We start from the raw sequence: 11294 nt of genomic DNA on the forward strand, positions 1-11294 counted from the left end.
GCGATTTCACACTGCGTCTCTTCAGCCACGGCAGCCTGGCAGGGCTTTCAAAAATCCTTTGTTTTCTCTCTCAGGGTAGATACTTTACGATGAAGTTCTGTGCTCAGCCTCTTTTGCTTGCCTGTCACTGCCTGCTTTCCTTTCAGCCTTTACTGATGTGTGTTTAGCCGATTCTCTTTGAGAGATGCCTAGAGCTATCTATGCTTACTGTTACTACATGCATATAAATGTATGTGTATGAGAGGGCATAGGTGCACGGGTCTATCCATTCCTATATAACTTACCACAGCCCACAAACCTGTATTTGAGTGCTATTTAAGCGTGCATATGCATGCAGGCATATACCTCCAGACAGGCACACATTGTGTAGTAGAATGAAATAGATAACTCCACAGAATGCGGGAATAAACTGAGCAGCTCAGAAATCAGTAAGAAAGGAAGAAAAGACAGAGAGAAAGAAGTAAAATGCAGAGAGAGAAAGGAAGCCTTACTTGACTTAGTGTCTGAACACAAAGTGAGGTTTTGTCTTGCCGATTAATCTCTCTAAGAGCAGCAAACTGAATGTCCTAAACTCGTGTTAAAAGCCAAGCATATCTGTATCTGAAAGGGGAAAGAATGTTTTCTTGCTGTGGAAAATGAAATCGAATTTATTGACAGGCATTTGTGTACAGCAGCAGGGTCAGGCAGCCAAAGAGCCCGGACACACACCCTCGCCTGTTAGGCTATGGTGCTGTAAGCAAACAGAGGTTAATGCTGCCTCTTTTTTATTAGAAAGAAAGAAAGAAAAAAAAAAAAGAAAAGGGAAAAAATAAGAAGAAAGGGGGGGAAAAGGTTTTAACAATCTCTTTTTCGAAGTCCATACATTGCAAATCCAGCCGCGTTACCATGCTAGAGGAAATGAAAAAATGCTTCGGTTTGAGAGGACGAGTCCTTTATTTCCCTTACTGGATACGTTTCGTGTGTTTTCCCCAACACTCAGGCTTAAGGACATGCCTTCTGAAACCCAAACACACACATAGCTCGCACCCGCACATGCACACGGACAGATAAGATATGTATTAGATCCTGACACATACGGGGTGGGGGGAAGAGCAGGGGAGAGAGAGAGAGAGGGAGAGAGAGAGATCCTCCTACCTGGAGCCATAGATTGCAAGATACGTAGTGTTACCTGGGGAAGTCAGAACAAGTAAAAACACATTGAACTTCAGGGCTCTATGAGGCAGTTGATCAAGATCAGTGCTTGCTCATTTTCTCCCTCAGACTGTCTGTCTTGGGTTTTTGTTTTACAGTTTTGAGCAGCTCTTTCTATTTTTGCCTCCCTGTGGAGCCTTCATATCGGAGCCGGTTTCGCTCACCATGGCTCTGGGAAGAGCTGCTTATCTGCACGGTGTTGATTTTTTACAGTTCGGTCGGCTCTGCTCCCGGGTAGCTTCAGCAATGCTCCTGACTGGGATTTAATCGACAAGATCAGTTCGGCTTTTCGTGCAGTTTTTATGGCTCAGTCCATTCTCTAGATCATGCACAGAAACTTTCGCAAGTGGATTTTCTACGTGTTTCTATGCTTTGGAGTCATCTATGTCAAATTAGGGTAAGTCCTTCTGCACGACAAATCTCCTGGCTTTTGGGTCACGTTATAATGGAGTTGTGGACAAAATATTGCAAAGAGAAGGAAAATCAAAAGAAAGAAAGAAAGGAAGGTTGGAAGGAAAGAGAGAAGGTGACTGTTCCTCTCTGTCTGTCTGTCTCCCCCCTTTCCCGGGTGCCCAGGTGGTGGCAGCCCCCGGAGCTCGGCCGTGCCCCCCACCCGGCCCCGGGGCAGCACGGTGCCCAGCGCCAGGGCTCTCCGGCAGTGCCGAGCCTGGAGAGAGCCGGTGGCGGGTGATGACGGATCCTTTACTTTCGTACTGCTTAAGCGAACTTAAATATTATCTCTGGCGTACAGTGCCCTCCGTTAAAAAGAAAAAATAAAAAACGGCAGCCTGACAGAGTTAACTCAGCCCCTGCTGCTGGGACAATAGAGCAGAGCTTAAGTATTAAAAAGGCGTAAGGGGCGGGAGGAGGGGAATCCCTGCTCTGAACCTGCACTCGGGGATTTGGTTTATGCAGGCCTAGACACAATTTGCGTTTCTATCCATCACGCGGACGTGTTGAAATTAGCTTGACAACTGGTCCGGCTGCCTCCGCGCTGGCGCGCCCGGGAGGCCGGGCGGACTCGCCGAAGGCCTCCCCGCCCCCTGTCCGGGGCCGGCTGGCAGCGGGGCTCCCCGGGAGCCCGCGGCTCTTTCCTCGGCCTTCGATCGCAGCAACCGAGCTCACTGTTATTTCAATTGCCAAGTTTCTCCCTCTGCCTCTCCCCCCGTACCTGTATGCCCTTATTAATATTGCTCGTTGCAGTAGGCTGACTTGAGTTGAATTTCCACATTCCTGAGCCCCAGCCGAGTCCTTACCTGTCGAGCTACAAACTCTTTAAAGCTCTTGTCTTTGCATAGCTGCGGGATTTTTTATTTTTTTTTTTTTTTAATGATCAAGAATGCATAAGGTGAGTTGCAATCCAAAGAAACGCTCCCTTCTCTCCTTGAAATCAATAAGTGGAGGAGGGGGGAGCAGAAGGGCAGCCCTCAAAGGCGGGAGAGCAGGGGGGCAATTCCCAGAGGGACGGGCCAGCCGGCACCACGGCACAGCGTTCCATCCCGTCCCGTCCCGGAGCGGGAGGGCAGCGGCAAGAGAGGAGCTGCCCGCTTGGCCCTGCACGGCCCGCCGCCGCGGCGGGAGCTGCTCCAGGCACGATCGATGCGCGGCGGGGACGGCCTCGGAACAATCCCGTCCCCGCTGTCAGCAGCCCCACCAGAAGGGGCGAGCAGGAGGAGGGGGCTGGAGGGGGACGGAAGCTGTGAGAGGGAGCACGCCAAAGCTCGGGATTAAGGTTACACCGATGGGGGGATTAAATCAGGCTCCTCGGGGATGACCAGAAAGGGTTTGTGCATTCCCCACCCCCGGAGCTCTCCCAGCTGTGGGCAGCAAGGGCAGGGCTACTGCGGTTGCAGGCACCAGTGAAAGCCACGGGCTGCCTAGCGGAGGGTCCGCAGCAGGTTGCTCGGCGGGCAGCAGCCGGGTGCATCCCTGTGCCTGTTTGCCTATTTATTTATTTAATTAATTTGTGGCCCGGATCTCGGTCCGCCCCACTGCCGCAGGTGTCGCCGCGGAGAACCCGCAGAAGATGAGCGGAGGGAGGGCGGGGGACGCCCTCCGCGCTGCCCCCTGCCCTGCCCCGATGAGGGGCCCGACACCACCCTGCCCCTGCCGTCGAGCATGGCCGGGTGTAGCCCCAGATCCTGCCTGCTAGAGACAGGAGGGTGCTCTCCGTGCTCTGATCCCCGCGGGGCCGAATACCTGCACCGCCCTTTGTCGGAGCTGTGGTCCTCAGCGATGGGCTCTGGCGTCTTCTAGGCTCAGACTGACAGGGGTTTAGATGAGAAGTGAATCTGGTGAGGCTGTATATCCATAAACGAAGCGATGACGGGGCACCCCATCTGCTTCAATAGCTGGAGGACTTGGTACAACAGATCCCTCACAGTGAGGCAGGCGAGCTCAAAGAAAACGCTTTCCAAAATCAGGGTAATGATATTGCTATTGGCTTTCAGTGCGGTTTTATTTTCAAAGGGAACAGAAGATTGGGCACATGTTAGAGTCTGGAAGGCAGATCTCTTTTCGAAATTGCTTGTAGCTATTTTAGAAGGGGATTCAGAGCAAAAAATCGCAAGAATGCCGTTGGTCTGAGCCTGGAAGTAAAACTTGAGTGGACAGCAGAAGCAATAAAAGCCCTTACAGAAACCCTATCAGATCCATCACCATGCCTGTAAGGCGATGAGGATACTTCACTTTCTCTGAACAATAGGAGAGAAATCTGCTCGGAGATCCAGGGCTACTTCTAGGCTAGGCATGTGGGATGCAATTATTTCCTCTTTCATCAGCCACTGGAACTACCATTTTGTCGAAACCAGATCCTTTGAATGTAATGATACCTTTTCTAGTGAGCTCTTTGCATGGAAAAGAGAGGGGGGAGATGAAGTCAGATAAAACATAGTTTGTCTTCCAGTGCATTAGGTTTATTTGCAGCGTGAAGGAAAGAGCCGCTGTGCCCGCGGTAGCAAGGAGCTTACACTTGGAAGATCTTTTTTGTTTGGTTTTTTTTTTTTTCTTTGCTGCGGAGCACGTGTTCCTATCTTAATAAAACGTGCTAAAAACTCCACTTCCAGTGGCAAACATGAGACCGAGGGGAGAGAAAATAACGCAGTGCATAAGAATTAACCCATTTGTCGGACGGGGCGGGGGTGACATAGCAGGGGACCATATAGCGGCTTCCTCTATATCCAGTTCGGAGGAGAGAGCAAGATCCCTCTCAGGTAGTCCTTCCTCTCAGGGAATTCCCGTTGTTCCCACTTCTATTTCCTATCCCAAGTTTGCTGGAGAGAGAGGCGTGAGGTGAAGCATCCCTTGATGTTTCTGTCGATGACGTTTTCGTCCAGGCACCGAAGCGTAAAGCGGTTGCAACACTGATAACTCCATGTATTCCCTCGCGAAAATAGATCACATCAAATACTGACCTCGGCTAGCAGCAGGATCGAAACAGAAATGTTCTCTGCAAATATAGCAGAGCCCTCGTCTCCTATTTACTTAATAAATACGTCTGAAGTTAAAAACCACAGCTGTACCACAGATGCAAATCACAGCGGAAGCTCTGAGGATAAGTGATGTGACCTTCGGCAAGACGGAGCCGCTGGCAGTGCCCGGGTCTGGGCTGCTAGGGCAAAACCCACCCTTTTCATCTTTTCTGGAGGGGAAGAAGGGAGACAGCCGGGCCGGGGAGCCGGACTGAGTCCCGTCCCCGTAGGGCGGGAGTTCAAGGTGCGGTTCGAGAGATGCAAGCGGCGGGAGCTGGCCGCTGGCTAAAGAGAGCAAAGAAAGGTGCCGGCACCCCTTTGGGCATTCCGGCCCAGGTTGGCCGCAGCACACTGCTCCCTCCCAGGACTCCCAGGGACGCTGCAACCGGGAACGGCCCAGCCGACCTAGCTTATCTCCCCTACGGCAAAGCTCGCCTTGGCTTTGCAGCGTTTGCAGCAAACGCCAACGAAATCACGCGCTTCTCTCCCATCTCCAGGGCTTTCCAGCCGCAGGGAGCCCGTGAGCTCGTTCCCTCCGGTTACCCCGGCCCAGCGGCTGGCAGCGGCTGGGGCGCAGCCTCGGCGGCGGACACCACGTGCAGCACCAGGAGCTCCGGCGAGGCCCCCGCGAGGAAACCCGCGGGATTTACGCTCGGAGCCCCGTACGGAGCAGCAGAGGTACCAGGGATGCCTGGCACCGTCCCCATAGTGGAACGACATGCTCTCCGGCCCTTCCACGGGCACCCTCCTTTGTCCTGCTACCGGCGTCACTCCTCGCCCTCGCTGCCAAGCAGACCTCCGCTCACGTTAGGAAACTCATCGTTCCCTTCCTTCTTTACCCCGACAGTAGACTTGCTTCTTGGGGAGGTACAAGAAATACCCGATTTAAAGCAGAACGGAGTCCGGTGGGTTGCCAACCGGGCAGACCTTCGAAAGCTCTCACTGGCTTCCGACGTGCTCTTTTGCCGAACACTCTTCAGGTTTGGGGTAAAAAGGAAACCGCAGCTGGGAATGGACAGATAAGAAAGAGAGAAGGGAAAAAAATATATATCTTTATTCGTGCCTGCTCTGCTTCATCTGCCCGACTATGGTGGCAGCAACCATTCTAGTGCCGTTCTGCCCCTATTTTGTCCCAAATACACGTGTTTGTGGAAGAAGGAACGACAGCTGCCGAAACGCCCATATTAGGTGTCATCGACAACACCCCCTCCTCCAGTGCCAGATCATTTTATTGACAGGAATATATTCGGCTTCAATCAACAAAACAAGTGCACTTCTCACTGTCCGCGGCTGACATACATATAGAACCCATTTGAATGGAATTTATCAGGTTATTTCTATCATCATCATCATCATAATTAATAATTTTTCGACGTAATAACTGGCCCGTGGTTTTAGAATGAAATTTAACTTCTAGAAAAGAAACAGCACAATTGGTTTTGTATTTACAGATTTCCTTTCTCTACACAGCTAAGCTGTGGATAAAACCAGCTTCGATCCCAGAACTGTGGAGGAGGGTAAACTGTTTTTGTTTCAACTGGACTGGGTCTAGCTCTGGTAGCACCGGTTCGAAGATTTCCAGCTCCAGAATTTACTTTGCATTTTGACAATTACATTTTTTTTTTGTGTGTGTCTTCTTTCCCCCAGACAGCTGTTTAAAAGCAGATGTATATTTAAATACATATCCGAAGCCGAACAAATGCTAGAAATAAAACATTAAAAGCGGCTACACCTAATTCCCGTTCAGAACTATCCTAGTTCCCTTTCAGAGCAGCTGCCCCAGCCCCAAGCCTGCGTGCCTAAGAAGGAGAATGGGCATTACAGGACATTTCAGTTTACATATACATGCACACACACACTTACAGAAGTAGGAATACAACGATTTTAGAATCTTAAAGATTTATAAGTAAGGCGATTCTGTGATTACAATGATTGTTGAAAGGCTTAATCTGCCGTCCCTTGTTAATCGAGATTAGCAGTTTTCTAAAGGACTTCGACTGCTCCAGGGTCTGTGCTGGACTCGTGGATGAGAGTGGTTAAATGACACCAAACCCCGAGAAGATATTTATCGCATGCTGGGAGGCAGACAACGTTTTTACACCGGTTCTGCAATTCCCGTTCCATCTGAGGGAATATTTCGTTGTGTCACGGAGGCAGCTGCGCTCCTGTGCTGGGACTGGCTAACCGAGGAGGTGTTCCCAGGATATTTGGAAGAGCACTTGGCCAGGAAAACTCCTTCAGTCATTAGGCAATTAACCTGAGACAAAACGCTACGGACCGAGGAAAACTCGGAGCCTGGTTCTTGCTGATGTCGGCTGCATTTGTGTTAAATTATCTGCGGCTCGCGTTTCTCTTGTGGGGTTCGCTTTCAAGCCCTAACGCTGCCCCCCCGCAGCGCACGTTTTTCCACCGTCTCCCCCACCTCTAAACCGTCTACTTTTTGTTTTTCCGCCGAGAAAAAAAAAAATAAGGACAATCGCCCGACGAAGAAAGAGCAAGAGCGACTGTCTCATGCACGGTTGGGCTATACGGGTTGAAGGGCTTCTGGCCGCCGAAGCGAGGGGGGGGGGGGGTAGTGTTTGGTTGAGCATCCCTTGGCCTCGAGGAGCGGCGGGGCGAGGCAACTGACCTGCCGGGAAGCGGCTCTTCGAACAGGCATCTTCTCGGGAAGCAGAGAGGTAGAGGGAAGAGAACAGACGAAAGCTCTTCTTGCGGGAGCAGCGAGAAGTGCGGGGAGCCGGAAGCCCCTCGCTCCCCTCCTACCCCGGCTGCTTCACACCAGTCCTTTCCCTCCCCTTCTCTCACGCGAAATCCAACCTCGCCAGGAAGCTACGAGTGTGCATGTTTTTGTTTCTCAGGCGGAATACGACAACATATGAGCCTTTTGGGTTTTTTTGCCTTTTTTTTTTTTTCATTAACTGATTCCCCCTAAACCGGAATATAATTTTCACCAGCGGGAACAAGGAGAAGCAGATCCCTGCCGAGGCTGAAGGGACGGTGGAACTCTTCAGGGGACCTGGGGCAGCCGCCCATAATAAAATAATTCACCGAGAGCGGAGCTGGGAGGGAGCTGCCAACTCCTTCTGGATATACCCCTCACGGCAGACGCGGGAACGAGCTTAAAAATGCCCTGTGGTGCGGGAGAGGAGAGCCTGGGGAGCGAGGCATGCAGCGAGGGCTTAACCAGGGAGCGTGGACCCATGGCAGCCCGGGCAGGATCAGTGTCTCTCCATTGTCATCCTCCCCTTTAAAAAAAAGGGAGAGGGAGAGAAAAAAGTAGGCGGATTGCAGTGTCTGACTGCCCAATGGCAGCCCCGAGTCTCAGGAGAGTTGCAGAGAGAGGGAGAGAGAGAGAGAGAGAGAGAGGCACTTTCTGCCATCCAAATCCCTTAAACCATCCTCATTCCAACACGAGAACCCACTGTAACAACTTCCAACCACTGAGACATGACAGGCAGGAGCCCAGAGGCAGCAGCAGCAGCGACAGCCGCAGCAGCAGCACACACTCTGCACAGGGAGCAGCATTAGCACCAGGGGAATACTAGACACATCAATACAAACAAACAAACAAACAAACAGACAAAGCCCCCCCAAGCCCAAGGGACTGGATTCCAACTCAGATTCAAGCCACAGCAGACACCAAAAAGGGTGGGGAATTACGACCAGGGGGGGCCCAGGAAGGAATAACCAAGGAAGCGAACTCCAAGAGTGTAAACGGGATTCAGCCATGATCCTTTTTTCATCTCGCAGTGTGTTACTCTCAGTGTATTACCCTCAGATTTTCCTCATCCTTACCAGTGGGAGTTACCTGTAAGTGATCCAGATTTTTTTTTTTTTTTTTTTTTTTTTAACAAAATACTGTTTGCAATGACCCCGCTAGCAGCTACCTAAGGGCAATGCGCAAAGCGAGCAAGAGGGAGCTGGGAGAAGCCAGCACGGGCGGCAGCTCCGTGAAGTGCGTGGTGGTGAGGATGGTGGTGGCTGTGGCGGCGGAGGAGGAGGTGCTGCTGCTGCTGTGCTGGCGGCGGTGCTGGCGCTGCCGGTCGGAGGCTGCCGGGGGAAGGTGCACAGCGCCAGGTAACTCCCGGGGCTGCCCCGCCGGCGCGGCTGGGGCGGCGCACCTTGGAGGGCGGCGGGGCGGCGGGACACGGAGCGGCCGGCGTCTCCCCTGGGGACTCCGACCCCGACTCCTCCTCCTGCCAAACCGGAGATGGGCATCGCTTCGCGCTCGTCGGGGGGAAGTGTGTTTCTGCGCGGAGATCCCGAGGAGCGCGGGGCCGCTGCAGCCGGCGGCGGGCGAGCCCCCGGCCGCGGAGGCTCTTTGCTAGCCGGCTGCTTTCGCTCCGGAGGGATCTCCAGTCCCGCAGTTAGAGCTGGCTCCAGGACCTTTTCCTTGTGAGGAAGGGGGTGGAGGTAGGGGTGGGGGAAATGAGAGTCGGTGGGTGGGACTGCAAGGAGTTTCGCTCTCTTTTTTTTTAATATCTATATCTGTATCTAACGTTGCGGTGGATAAGGAGCGGCTGGGCTAGTCTGTGCGGGCTGCGGAAAGAGTGCCCGCCGCCCTGCTCCTGCCGGTTCTCCGGCATATCTCTGTCTCCGCCGGGCGCCGCGTTAGGGGGTGGAGGGGTAGCGGACCGGGGTCCCCGCCGTCATCCAGCCGCGGTGCCGGGGGAAGCCGGTCCCGGCCGGGGATGCTCGCCGAGGCCCGGAGGGGGTGGCGGGCAGCTTTCCCGGTTTTCTGCTCTTTCTCACCCTGAGAGAGACCTGTCCGAGCCTCGGGACAGGCGTGGGAAGAGGAGGACGAGGGGGGCGACAGGTCCTGCGGCCGATGGAGCCGGTTTAAAATGGAGAACCCTCTACCTCCTTCGGGCATTCCCCCAGCGCCGGGGCACGCCGTGCTCCTCCGGTCAGGGACTCGAGGATCGGGTGAGGGGAAACTCTGGGGGTGGCAGCGGGAGGGTCGGGTCCGGGTCCGGCTGCCCGGGGGCCGTGGCAGAGGGGCTGCCCTCGGCCCGGGAGAGCTTTGGTCGAGGACGAGGAAAACCCGCCTCTGTACCCCCTGCCTCGCATGTCTGGGCCAGGCGGATCTCCCTTGTCCTCCACCCCCGTGCTGAGGTCAGGCTTTATTGCACCCCGGAGGGTGTAAAATTTGAGCTTCTGCCCCTAAACTTCATGTGGATTTATGTATATGTATGTATATTATATTTATAATACCTTTTCCACCTGTATACATGCACGGAGCGCATGCATATAAACAAGCACGTGTGCGTGTGTTCCTGTGTGTGTATTTTCCGTGGGCTACGGAAAAATATATCCCACCGCTATGGAAGAAAGTAGGAATAAACACACCCATGAAAAGAAACTAAAAGCCTGTTTTCACATTCTTAATTCTTAATGAAATGCACATGCCTTGGCTACCGAGTTTTGAAGGCTCTTGGTTTATGGAAGCACGTTAGGTTTAATTCAGCCAGAGCTGTTTCTATTCACAGGCTGGATTATGTCTGCTGGTAGGTGACCAATAGCTTGTAAAAAATTGCAGTGCCTTTTTTTTAACAGGAGAAAGGAGTCGTAATAAATAAATAAATACACCCTTTTAATATAAGCGTAGCCATATTTTTCTCAAACCCGTAGGAAATTACTATCCTACCAAGTTTTCCTTCTATAAATAGTGCAAATCTTAAAACAAAAGTTTTAAACCGCACACCAGATGCTGGGATGCTAGCGGTTTCCCTTGCTGTGTGACATAATTATAAGGTCCGAAAGCAAAAGCTATAGAAGTATAATAATAATACTAAGGCGACTGCTGAGGGGAAATACAAGGGAAGCAATGCCTGCTTTATTTAGAGCGAGCTGCTTGGGGATCTTTTGAGCGCTGCTCCGCTACAATGAGAAGTCGTTGCGGATAAATAACGCTCCCTCGCCTTTCCCGGTGCTATCCCTGGTTCATCATCCCCTCAGCGGCGGGTCACTTGGAGCTGGACCCACGGAGCCGGAGCTGAGGCGGCTATTGCAGTCCAGCAGAGCAGAAGGGAAAGGGATCAGGAGGTGAAACACAACAAAGAGGAGCCCCAAAGCAACGCGCACCTCCCTCTCTCCATCCATCCCTCCCTCCATCCATCACCCCAGAGGGAGGGAGCTGTCTGCCTCCCCGGGGAGAGACTGCCCGGCCTCCCTTTCCCTGCTCCCCGCTCCCCCTCCATGCCACCCCCTGCCCTGCTTGTTGCATCTCAGCCGTGACCCCGCTTTTCTCCCCTGCAAACGGGGAGCAGCTGAAGGGAGAGCCGGGCGCGCCGCGCCGCTTCGCCTCGCTCCCGGTTGAAAGTTAAAAGAGGAGTTATTTCAGTGCTTAATGGATAGTAGCCTAGCGAACTTGTGGTGTTTATCTTGTGGGTAAATATACTTCTCTGGCTTACTAATGCTAGCTTTTGAAGATTAAAGCCTGTTCGAGCATTATCTTCTGGTGTCTGTTTCTGCTACCCGCGCTCTCTCTGGAGGGGAGGATGCTTCCCAAGCTGTTATTTAGTGAGCTCTCGTGGACTGTCAATGGTTATGTTAATTTTGCCCGAGATCTCTATCGTCTTCTGGCTGTGGGAACAAATCCTCGGCTTCGGAGTTGTTGGTCCTTTAGGGATA

General features: G+C 52.7%; 1 protein-coding gene across 5 annotated transcripts in view; it reads left to right on the forward strand.

Annotated features, from left to right (window-relative positions):
- Window positions 1–871: 871 nt before the first annotated feature.
- Window positions 872–11294, forward strand: part of WNT7B (Wnt family member 7B) — a 97628-nt gene continuing 87205 nt past the window's right edge. The window contains exon 1 of one of the 5 annotated variants that reach the window (XM_061358419.1): window positions 872–1588. In XM_061358419.1, the coding sequence (XP_061214403.1) occupies window positions 1518–1588 (71 nt within the window). In that variant the 5' untranslated portion in view covers window positions 872–1517. Of the gene's footprint in view, window positions 1589–7831; window positions 8472–8541; window positions 8739–8929; window positions 9075–11294 lie in introns of those variants that run through there. The other 4 variants (XM_061358410.1, XM_061358434.1, XM_061358440.1 and 1 more) reach the window with 4 other exon arrangements.

The sequence above is a fragment of the Neopsephotus bourkii genome, unplaced genomic scaffold (assembly GCF_033783945.1).
Source record: "Neopsephotus bourkii isolate Nb327-2 ecotype Australia unplaced genomic scaffold, CSIRO-AGI_Nbou_v1 NB_107, whole genome shotgun sequence".
NCBI classification, from domain to species: domain Eukaryota; kingdom Metazoa; phylum Chordata; class Aves; order Psittaciformes; family Psittacidae; genus Neopsephotus; species Neopsephotus bourkii.